This window comes from Panulirus ornatus, chromosome 71 (genome assembly GCF_036320965.1).
Source record: "Panulirus ornatus isolate Po-2019 chromosome 71, ASM3632096v1, whole genome shotgun sequence".
Classification (NCBI taxonomy): Eukaryota; Metazoa; Arthropoda; class Malacostraca; order Decapoda; family Palinuridae; genus Panulirus; species Panulirus ornatus.
In genome coordinates, this window is record NC_092294.1 from 13,956,684 (window position 1) to 13,980,538 (window position 23,855).

The 23,855-nt window shown below is 47.4% G+C and overlaps 1 protein-coding gene across 1 annotated transcript in view; it reads left to right on the top strand.

Annotated features, from left to right (window-relative positions):
• LOC139747960 (potassium voltage-gated channel protein eag-like) overlaps window positions 1–23,855 on the top strand; it is a 266,033-nt gene that overhangs the window by 183,855 nt on the left and 58,323 nt on the right. The window contains exons 6-8 of the mRNA XM_071660468.1: window positions 12,089–12,217; window positions 21,265–21,446; window positions 21,975–21,995. Coding sequence (XP_071516569.1) covers window positions 12,089–12,217; window positions 21,265–21,446; window positions 21,975–21,995 — 332 coding nt within the window. The remainder of the gene's footprint in view (window positions 1–12,088; window positions 12,218–21,264; window positions 21,447–21,974; window positions 21,996–23,855) is intronic.

Genomic DNA, 23,855 nt, shown 5'->3' on the forward strand with positions numbered 1-23,855 from the left:
GACCACATACAGCTGTTGTAGGACCTTCACATACATCTGTTGTAGGATCTCCACAGACATCTGTTGTAGGATCTCCACAGACATCTGTTGTAGGATCTCCACAGACATCTGTTGTAGGATCTCCACAGACATCTGTTGTAGGATCTCCACAGACATCTGTTGTAGGATCTCCACAGACATCTGTTGTAGGATCTCCACAGACATCTGTTGTAGGATCTCCACAGACATCTGTTGTAGGATCTCCACAGACATCTGTTGTAGGATCTCCACAGACATCTGTTGTAGGACCACATACAGCTGTTGTAGGACCTTCACATACATCTGTTGTAGGATCTCCACAGACATCTGTTGTAGGATCTCCACAGACATCTGTTGTAGGATCTCCACAGACATCTGTTGTAGGACCACATACAACTGTTGTAGACCCCCACATACATATGTTGTAAGACCTCCACATACATCTGTTGTAGGATCTCCACAGACATCTGTTGTAGGATCTCCACAGACATCTGTTGTAGGATCTCCACAGACATCTGTTGTAGGATCTCCACAGACATCTGTTGTAGGATCTCCACAGACATCTGTTGTAGGATCTCCACAGACATCTGTTGTAGGATCTCCACAGACATCTGTTGTAGGACCACATACAGCTGTTGTAGGACCTTCACATACATCTGTTGTAGGACCACATACAGCTGTTGTAGGACCTTCACATACATCTGTTGTAGGATCTCCACAGACATCTGTTGTAGGATCTCCACAGACATCTGTTGTAGGATCTCCACAGACATCTGTTGTAGGATCTCCACAGACATCTGTTGTAGGATCTCCACAGACATCTGTTGTAGGACCTCCACATACAGCTGTTGTAGGACCTTCACATACATCTGTTGTAGGATCTCCACAGACATCTGTTGTAGGATCTCCACAGACATCTGTTGTAGGACCACATACAGCTGTTGTAGGATCTCCACAGACATCTGTTGTAGGATCTCCACAGACATCTGTTGTAGGATCTCCACAGACATCTGTTGTAGGATCTCCACAGACATCTGTTGTAGGATCTCCACAGACATCTGTTGTAGGATCTCCACAGACATCTGTTGTAGGATCTCCACAGACATCTGTTGTAGGATCTCCACAGACATCTGTTGTAGGATCTCCACAGACATCTGTTGTAGGACCACATACAGCTGTTGTAGGACCTTCACATACATCTGTTGTAGGACCTTCACATACATCTGTTGTAGGACCACATACAGCTGTTGTAGGACCTTCACATACATCTGTAATTAATGATTTTCAATGATTACTTTTTGAACGAATGATTGAATATTCATCTCGTGTTAATTACATATCTGTCGGTTACATTTTGATATATTTCCTATCAATATAGCTAGTATAAAAGCCTTGAATTACGTTATAGATCAATTTCAAAACAAAAAAAATTTTTGAGAAGAAAAAATTTTTACCTGCAAATTTTTTTTGACGTAAAATGTTAACTCGTTACATGAATCCTCCTCGTATCAATTAACAAGATCATTAACGATAATTGCCCATGATTGAGGACGTATTGTTCAACCTTGAAGTACAAGTGATTAAGTCTTTTTCACGACCTTCTGAGGAAAGTCTGAGTTGTCGTGTGTCCTGGACGAGGAGGTCACCATGAAGTATATCCCACGTCAGGCAGGAGGTCACCATGAAGTATATCCCACGTCAGGGGCAGGAGGTCACCATGAAGTATATCCCACGTCAGGGGCAGGAGGTCACCATGAAGTATATCCCACTTCAGGAGGAGGTCACCATGAAGTATATCCCACGTCAGGCAGGAGGTCACCATGAAGTATATCCCACATCAGGCAGGAGGTCACCATGAAGTATATCCCACGTCAGGCAGGAGGTCACCATGAAGTATATCCCACGTCAGGCAGGAGGTCACCATGAAGTATATCCCACATCAGGCAGGAGGTCACCATGAAGTATATCCCACGTCAGGCAGGAGGTCACCATGAAGTATATCCCACGTCAGGCAGGAGGTCACCATGAAGTATATCCCACGTCAGGCAGGAGGTCACCATGAAGTATATCCCACGTCAGGGGCAGGAGGTCACCATGAAGTATATCCCACGTCAGGCAGGAGGTCACCATGAAGTATATCCCACGTCGGACAGGAGGTCACCATGAAGTATATCCCACGTCGGACAGGAGGTCACCATGAAGTATATCCCACGTCGGGAGGAGGTCACCATGAAGTATATCCCACGTCGGGCAGGAGGTCACCATGAAGTATATCCCACGTCGGGCAGGAGGTCACCATGAAGTATATCCCACGTCGGGAGGAGGTCACCATGAAGTATATCCCACGTCAGGCAGGAGGTCACCATGAAGTATATCCCACGTCGGGCAGGAGGTCACCATGAAGTATATCCCACGTCGGGAGGAGGTCACCATGAAGTATATCCCACGTCGGACAGGAGGTCACCATGAAGTATATCCCACGTCGGACAGGAGGTCACCATGAAGTATATCCCACGTCGGGAGGAGGTCACCATGAAGTATATCCCACGTCAGGCAGGAGGTCACCATGAAGTATATCCCACGTCGGACAGGTCACCATGAAGTATATCCCACGTCAGGCAGGAGGTCACCATGAAGTATATCCCACGTCGGACAGGTCACCATGAAGTATATCCCACGTCGGACAGGAGGTCACCATGAAGTATATCCCACGTCGGGAGGAGGTCACCATGAAGTATATCCCACGTCAGGCAGGAGGTCACCATGAAGTATATCCCACGTCGGGATGAGGTCACCATGAAGTATATCCCACGTCAGGCAGGAGGTCACCATGAAGTATATCCCACGTCAGGGGCAGGAGGTCACCATGAAGTATATCCTACGTCGGGAGGAGGTCACCATGAAGTATATCCCACGTCAGGCAGGAGGTCACCATGAAGTATATCCCACGTCAGGCAGGAGGTCACCATGAAGTATATCCCACGTCAGGGGCAGGAGGTCACCATGAAGTATATCCCACGTCAGGGGCAGGAGGTCACCATGAAGTATATCCCACGTCAGGGGCAGGAGGTCACCATGAAGTATATCCTACGTCGGGACAGGAGGTCACCATGAAGTATATCCCACGTCGGGCAGGAGGTCACCATGAAGTATATCCCACGTCAGGGGCAGGAGGTCACCATGAAGTATATCCCACGTCAGGGGCAGGAGGTCACCATGAAGTATATCCCCCCTCTCCCGAGACGTGAAGCAGGTCGAAGCTTACTGGGAAGGGATGTATTTCAGAGAGACGGATCCCAAACGCGACAAGAAATGGCAAAAGAAATGAACCATAAGAGATCGATGGGTCTCGATAGCTTACGTTCATTTTCAATTCTTCGTAAGGACCTGTCTCATCGGAGGGCCAACCCCTGACCATTGGTTCGTCCCGTGTGTGATGGTGATTATCTTGTAACTCATGATTGGATGATTAGGTTAGTGTGGACATGGTGGTTCGATGATGGATTGGTTTGTCTTACTGGTTTATAACTATTAAAGATGAGACAGACTTGAAGCCCGTTCAAAAATGCCCCTTGTCGAATTTCTTCTGCAATCTCTGGCCACATCTCAGGTCTCTGCTACCAGCCATAGACCCGAAACAGACCTTATATAAGACCACACACCCATGTTCACACCATGCAATCATGACAGACATCCAGACAGAACGTACCCAAATTCCTTCCTCCTCCCTCGGACCCTGTCAACGATCGCCCAGATAGAAGAGACCCCATCATAAGACCGTACCCACGGGCCATCCCTACAACCATAGACAGACACAGACCTCACACGGACCCTGGTACTCGCAACACAGTACCAGAACATCGTGGGAGGGGATCAGTCACGTCAGGTAAACACAGAGACGTCCCTCCAGCACGGACGTCCCTCCAGCACGGACGTCCCTCCAGCACAGACGTCCCTCCAGCACAGACGTCCCTCCAGCACAGACGTCCCTCCAGCACGGACGTCCCTCCAGCACAGACGTCCCTCCAGCACAGACGTCCCTCCAGCACAGACGTCCCTCCAGCACAGACGTCCCTCCAGCACAGACGTCCCTCCAGCACAGACGTCCCTCCAGCACAGACGTCCCTCCAGCACAGACGTCCCTCCAGCACAGACGTCCCTCCAGCACAGACGTCCCTCCAGCACAGACGTCCCTCCAGCACAGACGTCCCTCCAGCACAGACGTCCCTCCAGCACAGACGTCCCTCCAGCACAGACGTCCCTCCAGCACAGACGTCCCTCCAGCACATTGGGGAAAAATAAAAGGGGGGCGGGCGGTGGGGGAAGAGGACGACATTCCTGGACTGATCAGGGGAAAAGGCCTTTTGTTCTTTTGGTGAAAAGGAGGCGACCTCTCTCTCTCTCTCTCTCTCTCTCTCTCTCTCTCTCTCTCTCTCTCTCTCTCTCTCTCCGGGAATATGTCAGGTCGGTCTGCACCGCTGTGTGTGCGTCGGGGGTGGGTGGAGTGGACCACCACCCCATCCCCCCACCCACCCCGCAAAAGATGAAGATGGACATCGTGAATGGCCCCGTTGACGAAGAGGGAGGAGGAGGCCGAGGGAGGACGGAGGAGGAGGAGGGAGGAGGAGGAGGGAGGACGGAGGAGGAGGAGGAGGGAGGGCACCACCTCCTCCTCCTCCGTCATTGACCCCCGAGACCCACCATGTTGACATGGATCGATTGAAAGCTGTGCTCGCCCCGTTGTCCCAGCACTACACGGGGCGCGGGGGGGGGGGGACGTGACAGGTAAGGACGTGGGTGGGTGAGGGGTGACGTGGCGCCGGGGGAGGGTCCTCCACGGGGAGTGGGGGGGTCCTGTGTCGCCCTTTGCAGACGTGTGTGTGGGGGGACGTGTGTGAGGTGAGGTGGTGGCGCGAGAAAGGCTTCTCCTACATCTCCTGTTTCGTCCCCTGGGGGACCTGGGGATGACGTGGCAGGCAACGACCACGGGCGACGTGTGACTGGAAACGTTCCTTTCCCCTGGGGGACAGCTCTCTGTCCCCCAGGGGGGAGATCCTCCTCCTCTCCTACATCAGTCTTCAAAAGCCACGTCTTCACGACACGGATCAAGTTTTCCAAGTCTTGGCCGACGGACACCAAGGAGTATCCTGGTCCCCTTAGTTCCCCCTGGGGCCTTGCCCGTCCCTCAGGTGGGGGGAACACCCACTGGAATGTCCTCATCCCCTGGGAAACAGACTCTCCTACCCTACCTTCCAAAATACATTTTCTCACCTGTATATATTTTCTTTTTTCATAGGCCTTCATTAAAGACGCGAAGACATCACAAAAATGGATATGCCTCGTATCGACATAAACCCAGAGGTAGAGCCACTGTTCTCAATATTATTGGGTAAAGGAATATCCCTCGAGGTAGGTAATATTCATCAGGATGAAGAGAGCAAGACTGTTTGGAGGAGCTGGCGACGTGGCTTGGTGGTGGACCCCCACTCGAACCCCAGGAAGATGGGGGAAGATGACCCATCGAGTCCTACAACCCTGGAAGCTCTCGATGGCTATAAGAAATTAAAGTCTCCTTCTTTGTTGACATAGTCCATGGCTTCACACCTGTTGCATATATAAAGATTGTTTCATTATTATTATTATCATTATTATTATTATTATTGTTATTATTATTATTGTTATTATTGTTGTTGTTGTTATTATCATTATTATCATTATTATTATCTTTATTATTATTATTATTATTATCATTATTATTATTATTATTATTATCATCATCATCATTATTATACAACTCCAGGATCCTGTTTACGGAGTTTCTGCAGCTTTGAGGCTGCGCTCCACGCCGGAGCAGGGAAATGATGGACTCCTGTAGAGCGAGAAGGTCATCAACGAGATTGAATCGTGCTCCAGTCCGTCCACAGAATACAAGACAACCTCTGGAAAGCTTCCTAATCAAGATGGATTCACTTCTCGTTTCAGAAAGAGCAAAACTGGCCAGCAGAGGCGAATTGGCAATAGTTTGCACTCTCAGCGAAATCAAGAAAACCCATAAAGAATGGATGGAAAGATGGTCCTCATCATAGCAGTTTCGTCTTCACATTGTTAGTGCTTATGATAAACTGTGAACCCTAACTGGCCCACATTGTTCAGCTTCGTGAGGCCAGATGTGCGAATCCGGAGCACTTAGACTCTGTGTCCTTGTAGGATCCACGCCTCTCCCCCCAGGGGCTCCGAACGAAGAGCAAGAGGGACCTGTGTGTGTGTGTGTGTGGGAGGAAGGAGAGGAGGTCTGGGGGGTCTTTGGGAGTGTGTGTATCCTGGTACATATCCTCCTCCTGCTGGCGGAGGATGCGCCACCGTCTGCGTTCCATTCCTTCGTCTCAACCAGGCGGCGGACCAGGTCTCTTCGAAACCCACGTCCTGCCGCTTCCACTATGGTCTCCTTTCTCTCCTGTGATGCAGGAAAACCTGGCCACTCTCTCTCTCTCTCCTCCTCCCGCAGCAGGGGGAGGCTTTGAGTGAGGGAGAGAACACGCGCGTTCTCAACTTCTCCCACAGATGGCCAGTTGAACCTGGCCTTCACTGCTTCTCAAAGACCCCCAAAGACCTCATTTGGCCTTCCAAAGGCCTTCAGAGTGTAAACAAAAAGACTTGCGTGTGTACCCCAAGTATTTTTCTTGTCCGTTTCGTTCCGTTCCACTGGTTCTTACTGGGGAAGACGCGAGTGGACTCTTCTGTGGAGCTTCTAATCCATCAACAAGTTGTGGGTCCTGATCCATCTCTGCTTCTGTGCAGCCTGTTGTCAACAGGTCAACGGGTACTGTTGTGCGCTATGAGACACGTCAGGAGTGTACAGACACGTCGCCATACCCGTTGCTCTACTGTTGCTCATGTCATGTTACTTATCATGTTACTGAGGCGTCATATCACATCAGGGCCCCCATGTGTCATTCAGCTGGTCATCCACAGTGTCATGACACTCATGTCACACTTCATTTCACATCATGTCACCAGATCTGTCATACTGATCTTGACCATCATGTCAGCTTCCCTTTCTTAAACCTGTCACTTCACCGTACCAGGCTTATCACTACGCCACTCATGTCACTGAGTTGTTAGTACCAGTAGACCTGTTATCATGTTATCATTTCATGTCTCTTAACTGCTCATCTCATTCCCCCTGCAACACCACAAAACACTTGATGACACCACAATAGACTCATGTCATCCAACCCTCATGTCAATATAATGTTTATTATAGCATCTATCATATGAGCGCCTATGGTCATGTCATTTCATCTCTTAATACAACTCGTACGTGTCTGGAGTATCCTCATGTCTACGCACACGTCACTACGTTCATCATGTCACACTGCTTCCTCCTTATCATCATGTTATCTCATCCTCATATCACCAAACACCTCATGTTCTGCAGTCACCTCATAACCCTTCCTTTCACCAACTCCTCACCGTACAGACGCCTCACAACTCATGGGTTCAGAAGGATGGTGTCAGAATGAGAACAGGGACTAATTAAATGAGTCAGGGACCTCATTAAACCCCCCCAGTCGTCATTATGAGGGAAGTGGGGGTTTATTGACGGGTGTTCTTGTAGTGGATGTGCCAAGTGTGGCGCAATGTAGAGAGGCGTGGCGGACGCACCTGTAGCACAGATGCGACAAGTGTGTGGTGGTGAGGAGGGGTTCACCACACCACACGAATCATTACAGAAAAAAAGGAGGATTTTATTATAGTCTTAAGTGACTGTGGATGGTAGGCGAGAGTGTCTCTGTGTTTCGCTCAACTGTCATTGTAGGATGGGACAGATCTTCAGTGGGAGTCCTTCGAAGAAGACCACTGAAGCACCACTAGGAAGACCACAACTTGTAACAGTTCCTATTAGGGTTCGCAGTGGCCACTACTTGAAATAAAACCAGTTGTAGTACACATCCACTGGGTTTTAAGTAGCACCACTTAGAAAACCACTTTTAACACGAGCCAGGGGGGTTGGTTTTACCTGTTACACCTCAGTGGTTACCTCCAGTGGGACCACATAAAGAGGACCAATAACCCTATTTGCTCCAGTGGCCACTGTTGCCATGGTGCCCTGGGAGTCCCACTAGCGAGAGAAACAGCGCCTGTACATGGGAGATCAAGGCCACTGCCTGGCTCTGAGGTCACACCACTGACACTAACCACTGGGGTTACCACTGCCTCGTAGGCAGACCAGGCACTTACGAAAGACCCCACTGGGTATCGCTGCTTCATACGACCCTCTGCTAACCACTGGGGTTACCACTGCCTCGTAGGCAGACCAGGCACTTACGAAAGACCCCACTGGGTATCACTGCTTCATACGACACCCCCTCGTCGCATCCTTGCGCGTCGGTAGACGTCCGTCGCGAGCCGGCTGACGTAACCATGGTGCGACAGATGGCTGCTCGGGTGTCCCACCTCTGCGACAGCTGGTCCAGTAGACCCCCCCCCCCCCCCCCCCCCGCCGGCCGTCCGTCCGTCCACGCCACGACCCGTCGTAATTACCAGACCTCCGAGCGTCGCTGTCGCTATGGTAACACACGCCACGCTCAATACACTCCTGCAACACACACACACACACACACACACACACACGATGATGTATTGCCGGGGTTTTTTATCTGGCCTTGTCCTCCACAGGTAGAGTGAGGGGTGGGTTGGGGGGGAGAGGGGGGTCGTCGTCAATCACAGAGGGTCGTCCTTAATCACAGAGGGGTCGTCCTCGTTCACAGAAGGTCGTCGTCAATCACAGAGGGTCGTCCTCAATCGCAGAGGGTCGTCCTCAATCACAGAGAGTCGTCCTTAATCACAGAGGGGTCGTCCTCGATCACAGAGGGTCGTGCACCACACGGGGGTAAGGTCAGTCGTCGGTCACACACAGAAGTCGTAGGAACACACGACCCACCTCCTCACACCACAGAACACGACCCACCACCTCACACCACAGAACACGACCCACCTCCTCACACCACAGAACACGACCCACCTCCTCACACCACAGAACACGACCCACCTCCTCACACCACAGAACACGACCCACCTCCTCACACCACAGAACACGACCCACCTCCTCACACCACACTGATGGTGCTACGCCCGCTTCATCAACCACCCTCACACCACCAACCACAACCACACAACCACACGACCTCCTACCACAGTGGACCACCTGACAACACCCATATGGCCTAGAGGGCCAGTGACAGACCATAGAACACCTACCATACATACTAGAACGACCAATCTACACATCTCACACCACTACGTAACCAAGACTCTCTCACACCTGATCTTGTGGTTACCACACTCATACAACATGCCACTTTAGGGCTAACCACACACCACCACAGAGGGTAAGTACGTATGACCTTTTACAACCACCATACATAACCACAACTTAATACTAACCATACGTGACCTTTAATGATGGTATGTACTTAACTAACCACAAATATACTAACTACTGTATTGACCTTGAGTTGTCGTATGCCCTTTAAAACCATTTAAATCTTACTAATACTGATATATATATATATATATATATATATATATATATATATATATATATATATATATATATATATATATATACGCTGAAAACACAAGGAAAAGGAAACACAATATCTTGAGCGCTTTCGTGTATTAACATATCTTCAGAAAACACAAAAGCACTCAAAATCTCATGTTTCCTTTTCCAATTTTTTTCTATTTTTTTTTCTGGTATTTTACAAAATCACGTGTCTGTTGTCATTCTCTTTATATATATAAACAGTGAATATATTTTATTGTTGTTGTATTTAGCCCTTTTCTTGGTGTGTTTTTAATGTGTTCATGTAAGATTTATCAATGTTTTTCTTATGTGTTTGAAGGTATTTATATTTTCCAGTTTGTATCTGTAGCTATATACCTTTTTCATCTCCAATTATATGTTTATTAATGTGCCTGTTTTATATATATATATATATATATATATATATATATATATATATATATATATATATATATATATATATCCCTTGCGGGTCGTATAGAAAATGGTTTAAGATGGACAAAAAAGGGGAGCTGAAAATTCTCCCTGCTCCTTCCTGTATTATCACTTTAGAATTAGGACCAGATGAAGTGGCGAAGCGATTAATGTCTTCATCCCTCGAGAGGGTCGATTCCTGGCGCTGCCTGCCTGAGATGAGAAACGGAAACACGCACAAGAAGACAAGAAGAAAACCAATCTCGAATGTCATTATAACGAAGGGGGTCCCGGATGTACTATAACTGAATTGAATTTTTTTTTTCTCGGCGCTACCTCGAAAAGGCGGGAAAGACTCTAGTCATAACTACACTGAAAAGAGTAGATATAATAATTGAAATATATATATATATATATATATATATATATATATATATATATATATATATATATATATATATATAGGGAGTTGTCGTCTTTAGGTATTACATAACAGTAAAGTTGGCGCGCCAATTTAAATGCTAATTGATTTATTTGAAAAAATAGCTAAGCGAAATTTTTTCGCGCCGTGTTTTGTTCGCCAGTTGGCGCTGCGTGAATTATATGAATTGCTTGTTACGCAGGTGATTAACGAGGCGGGTTGAGACTCTGTGTTGTGTGATGACACCTCAGAGCACTACCGTACTACTGTCCATGGGCATGATGGCCTGGCCTTTGACCCGACCCTTAGCGAGTTGGGTCAAGGGGGGTAGTTAAGGCTTCATGGGTCGTCCTGTCGTTCTCAAGGGTCATATGCCGTGTTGAGGTCACAAAGGTCGTACCCCGTGGTCAAGGGTCGTACCGTCGTGCTCAAGGGTCGTACCGTCGTGCTCAAGGGTCGTACCGTCGTGTTCAAGGGTCGTACCGTCGTGCTCAAGGGTCGTACCGTCGTGTTCAAGGGTCGTACCGTCGTGCTCAAGGGTCGTACCGTCGTACTCAAGGGTCGTACCGTCGTACTCAAGGGTCGTACCGTCGTGTTCAAGGGGTCGTACCGTCGTGCTCAAGGGTCGTACCGTCGTGTTTAAGGGTCGTACCGTCGTGCTCAAGGGTCGTACCGTCGTGTTTAAGGGTCGTACCGTCGTGCTCAAGGGTCGTACCGTCGTGTTCAAGGGTCGTACCGTCGTGCTCAAGGGGCCATACCGTCGTGTTTAAGGGTCGTACCGTCGTGCTTAAAGGGTCGTACCGTCTTGCTCAAGGGGTCGTACCGAAGGGTCGTGCTCCTCAAGGAATCCAGGCACTGGTTTACCCCCTTCGAAGGACGAGTCAATTAAGGTCACTAACTACAGGTGACCCCCCCCCCCCGTCAGAATCACCCCATCTCATGACCCCTCTCCCCCCCCCCCCCACTCAGGCTAACCATCAAATTGGGCAGTTACGACCAGCACCGTGACTCCCTGTTGCCCTAGTGTGTCCCCCCCCCCCCCCCCCCCACCTCACTGGCGGGATGCGTTCACTTGCCTGTCACCACGCCCTCACCACACACGCCCTTTTACCAGCCATCCTCACCACGCCCTCGCCACACACGCCCTTTTACCAGCCATCCTCACCACGCCCTCGCCACACACGTCATCACCACACACACGCCCTCACCAACCATCCTCACCACGCCCTCACCACACACACGCCCTCACCAACCATCCTCACCACGCCTTCACCACACACACGCCCTCACCACACGCCGCCAGCTGGCCATTTCGCCCACTCCACACGCCACCACCCGTCAAAGCTTTGAGGATCGCATCGGTCCACACACGCTAGTTTATATATATATATATATATATATATATATATATATATATATATATATATATATATATATATGCCTGCTGCCGCTACGCCTATTGCTGCTGGTTGTGACCCAACAGGTAAGTAGTTACCTTCGAAGTACACACACACACACACACACACACACACACACACACACACACACACTCTGACGTCACCGTCACAATGGCCACACACTCTCTGACGTCAGCATCACAATGGCCACACACCGGACTACCAAGGACGCCTCGCATGTTCTTGCAGGGACACCGCTATGGCTCCTGCTACACATCGCGCCCATCAAAAACGAGAAGGACATCGTGGTCTTGTTTCTCTGCACTTTCAGGGACATCACGGCGCTCAAACAACCCATCGAAGCAGAGGATTCCAGAGGTAAGAAGAACAAGAACAACCCATTTTCCCCCCCCCCTATTTCCCTCTTTTCCCTCTCCCTCACACACCCCTCACTGGGACGTCAGCTTCCCCCATCTCTCTTTCACTCCCCCCTCCTCATTCCCTCCCTCATTCCCTCCCTCATTCCCTCCCTCATTCCCTCCCTCATTCCCTCCCTCATTCGGTCGTGGCCTAACTCATTAAGTCACACCCATCCCCCCCCCATGTCCCTCTCTGCTCCCCCCCCAAAAAACAGATACAGATTAATATCCCAGGAGTAAGTGGGATTAATATCCCAGGAGTAAGTGGGATTAATATCCCAGGAGTAAGTGGGATTAATATCCCAGGAGTAAGTGGGATTAATATCCCAGGAGTAAGTGGGATTAATATCCCAGGAGTAAGTGGGATTAATATCCCAGGAGTAAGTGGGATTAATATCCCAGGAGTAAGTGGGATTAATATCCCAGGAGTAAGTGGGATTAATATCCCAGGAGTAAGTGGGATTAATATCCCAGGAGTAAGTGGGATTAATATCCCAGGAGTAAGTGGGATTAATATCCCAGGAGTAAGTGGGATTAATATCCCAGGAGTAAGTGGGATTAATATCCCAGGAGTAAGTGGGATTAATATCCCAGGAGTAAGTGGGATTAATAACCCAGGAGTAAGTGGGATTAATAACCCAGGAGTAAGTGGGATTAATAACCCAGGAGTAAGTGGGATTAATAACCCAGGAGTAAGTGGGATTAATATCCCAGGAGTAAGTGGGATTAATATCCCAGGAGTAAGTGGGATTAATAACCCAGGAGTAAGTGGGATTAATAACCCAGGAGTAAGTGGGATTAATATCCCAGGAGTAAGTGGGATTAATAACCCAGGAGTAAGTGGGATTAATAACCCAGGAGTAAGTGGGATTAATATCCCAGGAGTAAGTGGGATTAATATCCCAGGAGTAAGTGGGATTAATAACCCAGGAGTAAGTGGGATTAATAACCCAGGAGTAAGTGGGATTAATATCCCATCGTCCCAAAAGCTTCCTTTTTTTGTATATATATTTTCTAAGGGACGAGTTATCACCCAAAGGTTTGTGTGCCTATTTGAGGCAAATATTGCCAAAGATACATTTATATGCCATCATTTATTTTTTCCCTCCCCTTTTTTTTATGCACGAGCATTTATAGACAGGTTTAGAACAGGTCATGGAAGGTACGAAAAGCCTCACATTCACTGAACTACTCATTAGAAACCCATTTAGTCTAGTTATCATAATTAAGGCTTTTTAGGAGGTGTTGTGTGACAGGGAGCGAGTGAAGATGAGGTCGTCTGAGTTTAAACGCCCTACTTTAAACGCTGGGAAATAATGACGTATCTACAACGTCCCGCTTGAAAAGCCCATAAATAATGACTGGTCTACGACGGTATGACCCTTAGGGTTGCATGACGACCCGGAGCTTGACCTGACCCCTCCTCAAAGGGGGGCCTTCATAGCCACGGGTCGTACCGTCCGGGTCAAGGGCCCTTAACCCCTAGTGTTAACGACTCTCGACCCCAATTCAAACGGCTTTGGAACCCTCCCTCGATCACAGCCATCCTAACAAGCCTCCCATACCATTGTCTGTAATGATGGGGGGTTAACAGGAGACCCTTACACCCCCCCCCCAACTAAACTATGGCTAGGGAGGAACCAGCTAACCAGCCCCTTCTGTAGTACAGTTACAAAACGACCTAATAGGGTCGTTTAGACGTCCCACTAGCTCGATCATTTGATGCTGTGTGGAACAGAAGATCAAATAACCTTAGTCCAGAAACTGGGTGATTTAACCACAACTGCTCAGAGAATATGTTAGATGGTTTGTCTACCATGTTGATGGTGGAAGCTGTCAGAGAACTGGCAATTGGTTGTCGTCCACACGAACAATGAGTCTTAACTAACCCTTATGTTGTAGTGTCATAAGGTGCAGAGTCCTCAAGCCAAGGCAGGGGGAAAAAATTAGTTCTTAACTGCCTCCCTTTTTTTTCCTCTTTTTTTCCCCTTTTTTTTTTGTTTCCATTTGTTGATTTTTATTTGTTTGTTTTGTTTTTCAGCTTCCATTTAACACCCTTCAGATTTGATCGAGATGTTGTACAAATGATTGTTATGACGTAAACAAATGATTGTTATGACGTAAACAAATGATTGTTATGACGTAAACAAATGATTGTTATGACGTAAGGGAACAGCAATGTGTATAGATATGATTCCATGTACCTAACCTAACCTCGCCGACACCTCTCTCTCTCTCTCTCTCTCTCTCTCTCTCTCTCTCTCTCTCTCTCTCTCTCTCTCTCTCTCTCTCTCTCTCTCTCTCTCTCTCTCTCTATCTATCTATCTATCTATCTATCTATCTATCTATATCTATCTATCTATCTACCTACCTATCTATCTTATCTATCTCTCTATCTATTTATCTAACAATCTATCTATCTGTCTATATCTCTATCTATCTCTCTATCTATCTATCTATCTGTCTATATCTCTATCTCTCTCTCTATCTCTCTATCCATCTAATTCTCTCTATCACATACACACAACATATGTCGGTGCACCTCCACTAACTGGAGTATGTTGGCGTGCCACATGGCCACAGAACCACATCCTAGGTGTCACATACGCCACACACACACACACACACACACACACACACACACACACACACACCTGAGAGGCGTACTTCCTTCCCACACCAGCACCTCACACCTCATACTGCAGGGGTGTCGGAAAAAGAAAAAAAAGAAGTCAAAACAGATTGGGTCCCAGTGGAGTCAAACCTTCCCCTGTGGTATTACATTAGATCATATCATTAGCTACGTTTCCTGCAGGTTCCATGTGTTGCGCTCCGCGCAGTGGCTGGGGAAGTATAGGAGTCCTTTTGGAGTGAGACGAGACTTGACTCGTGTTCGTCCACGAGCGATGATACAGCCTTTGTTGAAGACTGTGTCATACTCGCTGTGTGTGTGTTGGCTGGGCATGGCAACACTTCACACTGCATCTCTAGTGTTCGCCAACCTCACACTCCATCACAATGATCAGCACTCGTTCCTGAAATATCAGTAAAACTTTACGAGTCTTTGAGTCATTAATTAAGTCACTATTTACCAGCAGGTAAGTCACTATTTACCAGCTGTTCTTCGAGTTCATCGCCATCTCGACACAGGCGTCGCTCCCCAAGACACAGAACTTCTGCAAGATGCAGGGTGGTTTAGGCCCCTTGGTTACCTCATTGTGAGTACCACAGGAGGGAAGGATGTGGTCTTATTTTTCCCCTCGTGCGAGGGTAGCGCTCACAAAGATAGCCTCCTCACAGCTGAGGCTTGTGTGAGAGAGGGTTTATGAGTCAGAACCCCAGAGTGGCTTTTGACACTGGCTGAGTTGAATGTGAGTGTGGTGTTACCTGCTGTGTGAGGTACTGGGATGGAGCTTATTGCTCGTGAGGTCCCATCTCATATGAGTCAACACTCATGAGGTCCCATCTCATGTGAGTCAAGACACATGAGGTCCCATCTCATATGTGTCAACACATGAGGTCCCATCTCATGTGAGTCAACACTCATGAGGTCCCATCTCATGTGAGTCTAATGACCACATCCAGTACAGTGCCGGGCAGGGCCATATGTAATGAACTATGTCGTTCTCTCACACAGCTTGTTAAACCTGTGTATATCCTGTCTCCTCTGTACTTCGTTTATTCCATCTGCTATTTTTGTGGAAGTATTTCTTATATACCTTTTCCTAACAAGTGTGTGTGTGTGTGTGTGTGTGTGTGTGTGTGTGTGGGTGTGGGTATGTGTGGGTGGGTGTGGGTGAGGGTGTCGAACCCAGGTGTTTGAAAAATCCCTTGGAAAGATGATGACCCGAACACATTCACCTTCCCCACAGGAAAGGGGGACATGGGTCTTAGAGGGACACCGGGGACACACACACACACACACACACACACACACACACACACACACACACACACACACACACACACTGACACACAGTTTAAGAATCATTTGGTATTTACGACTGTGGGTTGAGAGGCTGATGTGTTGTGTGGAGCAGACATGCCTGGATGGTTCAGAGACAATGTCTTCAAGCATGATGAACGACCCTAGTCTCTGTACCCTTGACCATTAAGGGTTAGTTAGGGCAAAGGCCCATGGCACTTCTACCTTAGGGTCGTATCGTCCTACCCATATCTGAGCAGAGGCGTCGCATCTGCTGAATAAGGTAGCAAGATAATTATAGCGGATGCCTCCACACCAGGTCTGTCATCTGCAGTTAGAGAAATATTGATCATGCAAAGGAAATAGACAGTTATCGTATTTCATAGGATCTTACCACTGTCTTGACAGAAGGACTGGTGGTGTTGACACCCGTCTATACTGTCTATCACCGTCTCTCTCTTCTGGTTCTCATCAAACACAATCTATCGTGGGATTGAGTCTTGGTTCTTTGAATATACATGAAGGATATATGTTTCCTTAAGTGATCTTCACGGTGCTCTGTCACCTAATGGTACCCTAACCATTATAAGTGGTTTAAGTATCCTCTTTATATAAGTGTGGGGTGACGTATGTCATGTATGAAGGTGTATGGGGATGGGTTGTATACCTTAGTATGTGTTTGGTGCGAGGTTTCCTACCCCATGTAGGTGTGTGTGTGTGTGTGTGTGTGTGTGTGTGTGTGTGTGTGTTTAAGGTCACCGTGCCTTTCCCACTGGAGTATTCATTAGTACATTATATTTCTCTCACTGAGATGTATGTAAGGTTTAACAAACCAGTTTAGGTGTGTTTTCGGCTGGTTTAACCCCACCCAGTTTAAGGATGTGGAAGTGGCTTACCACCCCATGTCTTGTCTGTGGATATCCACATGTGGAACAGGACATGTGTTACCATCAAACGTACGTTACAGGAGTAACGCATTACTCGCGTGTGACGCACACACACACACACACACACACACACACACACACACACACACACACACAAGGTGTCGGCAAGCTTAAGTCACATGGAAGAGTTTAGTGAGAGACCCACCGTGTAGAAATTAGGATCTGTAGTTGTCATGTCTAGTTATAAGGATGAGAGATTGTACACACACACACACACACACACACACACACACACACACACACACACACACACACACACACACACACACACACACACTTGTAAATCCACCACAGAACTGCTGGCTAGCAATGGTGGTCCACTTGGTGTCGAGGGAGTTGGAGAGAGATGGGTTGTGGGATTATTCACCACATTGTGCCACACTGCTCCCACGGTGGTGGCTGGGGGAGCCACACTGCTCCCACGGTGGTGGCTGGGGGAGCCACACTGCTCCCACGGTGGTGGCTGGGGGAGGGAGGTGGTTCGTAGTGCGAATGGGAGGTTCTTTTTTAGTCTTGGTCATTCCTGGTTTGGGGGATTCATGTAGGATGTTGAGGACGTCTCAGATGATGTGGTATCACTGGGTCCTGGTATAGAAAGGTCTGTTACATTAAGGTCTTGGGACGGAATGGTCTGTTATAGGAAGGTCTGGTGCAGGAGGGTCTGTAGGGTCTTTGTACAGAAAGGTCTGGTACGACAGGGTCTTTATATGCCTCAAGCCAGCCATGAGAGGGAAGTGAGGCTGTGCGTTTGAAGAAGAAAGAAGAAGAAGAAGAAGAAGAAGAAGAAGAAGAAGAAGAAGAAGAAAAAGAAGAAGAAGTGGGTCTACGGTAGGGCTTGGCTTAGTAGATGAGTTCATGTCACCAAACAAGTCAGGAATAACCCTTTGGTTTATTTATTATGTTTACTTAGTCTTCCTCATGTTAGTGTTGACATGACGCCACATCTCTCGTTGGTGAACGTCACCAGCAAGAGGTGGGGGGGGGGGATGTGGTGATGTGGTAGCACCACAATTAAGGTGGTCAGATCATGGACCAAATTTCACACCCGTGTGAGGAGACCTCTTGTTGTGGCTCATGACTCATAGCATAGGGTCATGTCACCCTCACCTGGACGGAGGTGTTCATGGGTCATTAAGAATATCAGACTTGAGGTCGTCTGTGGAGGCTGCTAGGGTGATGTAGTCTGGTGGTGGAATGAACATCTTGGCCACTGTGTATCCTCCCTTCATGCCATACACATTACCCCACTACCACAGAGCCACAGACGGCACTGCATCTCTCCTTCATGTACCTTCAAGAGTGTAAACATCTTGGATGGCGAAGGCTCGTGTCTTTGGTAATGTGAAGACCAAAGGTTTCAGCACAGGGATGGTATGGTCCCCAACACCTGGGCCCTTCTGTTGGAATGTGGAGGAGTGTTTGTGCAGACCCACTTCTGTAGTGTGGGTCTTAAACCCTCGATGCATCTAATCTGTCTCTCATGTGGTCATACCAGCTCCAGCCACAGCTGGTGTCTGGTAAGGGCCCCCCCGTTTGGTTGCGACAAATAACTGGTAGCGTCTAGCTAGGGGAACTGGTGGCCACATGTGTCTTATCATGACATACCTGGCCAGAGATGATGGCACTGAGCTGATGATGGTTCTCACGTAGGATTAGTGGGTTGTTCGCCATGGTCCCAGATTGGTATGGTTTGGCCAGGAAGGTAGCGCAAGGTCAGGGATACTGGGACCTGAGAAGGGATAATGGTAGTACGGTTGTCTGGTCTAGGGATGAAGTTAGCCAGTCACTGTTGCAGTACCTGGCCAAGGGTAGTGGTGTTGATACCTGGCCAACTGTGGTGTGTTGTGGTTAGAATTCGTGGTACTTCTTGACCTGGGTTGTGTGGTACGTCTCAAGTGGTTATGATAACATATTTGGGTAGACAGTGGCCAGTTGTTTTAGTGTCATGTTCTTGGTTGTAGCTTCTATCCAGGGATGATGATGGCTGACCAGGGATAGTAGGACTCTTACCTATCAGGGCTAGTGGTATGTTGTCAGAGGATCCTCGCACCTCACTGGAGGAAGGATGCCATACATGAACAGTGGGAGATGACAGACACATTATCCAGGGTGATGGTAGACCACGAATGTTTGTCATATGGCCAAGGGTCGGTGGTACATGGCTGGCCAGGAGTGCTGGCACCTCTGGCCAGGGGGTGGGTGGACGCTTGTCTAGGTGAGTGTGTGTGTGTGTGTGTGTGTGTGTGTGTTTGTGTGTGTGGGCTGCTGGGGTAGCACCCAGGGGGATCTTGGGGTGGGCAGGTGATGACTTGTGTGTTATTGCAGCATCGGACAGCACGGAGAGCTCTGGGGGAAAGCTGCCAACGAAAAGTAGGTAACGCTTGCCAACCCTGGCTGCTACCCACTCTTGCTCTCCTCGGCTCCTCCACCACCACCTCCTTTTTCTAATTCCTCCTCCTCCTCCTCCTGCTCCTCCTCCTTCCTTCCTTCTTCTTGGCCCCCCTTTTATTCGCGGCCCGCCACCCTGCAGTTCCTATAGCATCATTGCACCTTGGAGAGAGGGTTCAGACCCATTGCGACACATCTCCAGGACTTAAACAAAGGAACTTTACTGAAATGAATCCAGTCAGATGAATCTTATTCTCATTGTATCATCATAAAGGCTTGTGGAGTTCAGATGTGGCGGGTCGAAGTGCGTGGGAGACCATGTATGGGTGCTGGCGGTGGTGGGGGCGCCACAGCCCACACCGCCAACACCCACAGGTCATGCCTTCTCCCACGGTGTAAGTATTAGCGGGTGGGCGCGGCGGTCAAGGAAGAGGTCTGGAGGAGGAGGAGGAGGTAGGAGGAAGAGGAGGAGCCGGGTCGTGCGGTGTGTGTGGTAGGCCATGGTGGCACTCATTGTGGTGCAGTGGTTGTCAAGTGGTTTATGTGTGTGTTGACCTCCCCGCTCGCTCGTCTGCCTCTAGTAACCCGCCCACCCCGCCCGTTGCTACCACCTACCCACCCACTTACCCACCCACCCACCCACCCACCCCAGAGAGCCTGCCAGCATATCCTTATCTTGCCTGTTCCTCCAGTGTATATGTTAACCAGCTAGGCTGCTAACACTTCACTCCAGTACCGTCCTGATCTTGGCCACTTGGCCCTCACCTCCATTGTAGGGTTGCTTTCGATTTAGGCACCCCTTCCCTGCCAATTGTACGTTACCACAGACTAGATGGCTTCTGTGGTTTGAGACACATACGCTCACCCCGTGTGGTAAGCAATTTACTGACATGTTGGCAAACGTGAAGGTTTTGACGAGTGTGGTGAACAAATTGGACTGTTCAAGGAGTGAAGTGGTTGCATCTTAGTATTAACTTTCCAAGTTTTGGTGATGTATAAGTCTTTATGGCTCTCACTGGATGTTTTGTGTTGTATATTTTTTCTTTTCCTTTATTGTCTAAATAAACTTCACTTAATATTATTGTGTGTCTTCCCTGAAGGGTGTTAATTGGACCCTGGGCTGCCTGTTGTAATTAGTGATGAGTGTAATTAGTGATGACGTAGCTAGTGTACTGGTAGTGTTGTCTGGTGTTGTTCCCAGCACTACACAGTTAAAGCACCTTTGCAACCTCCTTTCATATAGTATAGACCTATCTTACCCACCCTCCCCTTATCCACTTAGTCAAACCTCTTAATCCCCAAACCTCACGAGTAAACCCATCTAACTAACCCGTCCCCTAACCTGTAAACCTTAGTTTAACCTATCCTGTAGCTGTAGCTGTTACCCTCTTAAATTACAGTAGTTCTTAGTGATAATGTTGATAAAATATTGGCTTCCCCTTCTGGCTTGGCTCAGATAAAATTATATTTTTCTGTACCAGCGTGGAAATGGAATCATTCCACTTTTACAATTACTTTTTGAGTTCATGATCAAGTATAACATGAAAGATTACCTTAGAACTGGTTCATATGAACACTTGATGCATGATGAACACATAACCAGCTTTATATAGAATTTATATATATGAATATATATATATATGACCTCACCTGACCTCCTTCACGTCTCTGTCTCTCTCTCCTCTCTCTCTCTTCTTCACCACCACCACCACATCTACCACCACAATTCGCCTGCGACACTTCAAGTTGGGCTGAGCAAGTTTGCCAAGCTGGCGCGCTCTGTCACCCGGAGCAGATCTGTGCTCGTCACGCAGTTCTCTTCACATCTACCTGTTATGAAGGACGTAGCCAAGCAGTCCAACATCACCCACGTGAGTACTCAGTCTCCCACCCCCCCCCATCACCAACAGCAGCCCCCATCACCAACAGTCTCCACCACCAGGCACCAACTTTCTCCTCCAATCCTTCTCCTGAAACCCCAACCCAACCCAACCCAACCCCAACCCAACCCCTCCCTCAACATCTCCCTAGTTCTTCCTGTCTCTCCTCCTCTCCCACTTTCTGATTTGGGATAGTCACCAACTCATTAATATCTCCTCCTTTCCCACAACATCTGTGAGAGATGAAAACATCCTTTTATATATTAAAGATTTTCTTTATAGCATCTGTGATATAGTATATTAGTCTTGATTACCATTTCCCCTTGGGTCAGGGAATTTCAAATTTGTGGAGGGGGAAAAAATATTGTGGTGGAGAAAGTTATGGTTACTAAGTGCTACAAATACTCATTTTTCTTTATAGTTAATGGCTGATGGGGCTGTAATGGCAGTATTTCCATGTCTCTGTAAACTCATGTGTAATGTGGTCACACATTTTGGTATATTTTGCATATATTCGTTTTATCAGCATTAAACAGCATAGCTAGGCATTACCTGTTGGATATATATATGTAAAAGCATTTAGTTACCCTGTATTGCGTAGTGTACTCTGCATATTAGTGCACAGATTGGGAATTATGCTAAATGATATCATAGTATGCCCTTATTTTGTAAAGTCATGCCCTTATTCTGTAAAGTGATGCCCTGATTTTGTAGTAATGCCCTTATTCTGTAAAGTCATGCCCTTATTCTGTAAAGTGATGCCCTTATTTTGTAGTGATGTCCATATTTTGTAAAGTCATGCCCTTATTTTGTAGTGATGTCCTTATTTTGTAAAGTGATGCCCTTATTTTATAAAGTAATGCCCTTATTTTATAAAGTAATGCCCTTATTTTGCAAAGAAACTAACACACAGAACACATTTCTAACTCCTCAGCTCCCCCTTAACATATCCTTCCTCGACCAGAGTGATGCCCATATTTTGTCATGTAAAGTGACCCCTAGAACAGAATTTCAACACATGTTCTCCACAACTACCCTTCATTGACCCTTCCCAAGCTTATGTAACATCACTACTACACTTTATGCCCTTGTGTCCCGGCTGATGGAGTTGGCTGATCACCTGAGCTGTACAAGAAACCCCCATGAATTCAGTCTTGGGAAGGAGGCAAGGTTTGGAGTAGATGTCTTTAGATAGAATATGCATTTAGAATATATGTAGATAGACTGATAGCTATAAGATAGATAGTAGATAGATTATTAGAAATAGATGTAATTAGAGATAGATGTAAATATGCTTAGAAAGACGCACGACAGAAACAAATGAATAGAGATCAGAAGGACTTTTGATGGACTAGGGAGAACACAGCAGACTTTTGTTTACCTGGGACATATGTGACACAGACACTCAACAAAAGAGACTTTTTTTTATTAACTAGAGACACTGTTAGACACTCACTAATATGGCAGTAGACATCCACTAACATTCAACACATAAACTAATACCGTCAAGAAGAACAAACAGATAACACATTCAATGCAAACTAGCAGGTAACACAGTACCACAAGCTAGTGGTTGAATGAAATAGTGTATGACCAGACAGAGGCGTTCATATGGATGACAGAAAACACGCCCACATATTTCAGGAGGAACTCTTATAAAAACTAACACATGCCAAATGACACAACAGGTACTGGTACTATAGGATGTATAGAGATGACGCGACATAGACTGATAAAGCACAAAAAAAAGGGAATATCAGACCACTCAACTGGGATTAATAGAGCACAGAGAAGTAGTGGACCAGACTCCAGGGACTAACAGAGCACAGAAAACTAACAGATGATACAACAGGGAGTACAGACAACTAACAGATGATAGAACAGGGAGTACAGACAACTAACAGATGATAGAACAGGGAGCACAGACAACTAACAGATGATAGAACAGGGAGCACAGACAACTAACAGATAATACAACAGGGGGCACAGACAACGAACAGATGATACAGCAGGGAGCACAGAGAACTAACAGATGATACAACAGGGAGCACAGACAACAAACAGATGATACAACAGGGAGTACAGACAACTAACAGATGATACAACAGGGAGTACAGACAACTAACAGATGATAGAACAGGGAGTACAGACAACTAACAGATGATAGAACAGGGAGCACAGACAACTAACAGATGATAGAACAGGGAGCACAGACAACTAACAGATGATACAACAGGGAGTACAGACAACTAACAGATGATACAACAGGGAGTACAGACAACTAACAGATGATAGAACAGGGAGTACAGACAACTAACAGATGATACAACAGGGAGTACAGACAACTAACAGATGATAGAACAGGGAGCACAGACAACTAACAGATGATAGAACAGGGAGCACAGACAACTAACAGATGATACAACAGGGAGTACAGACAACTAACAGATGATACAA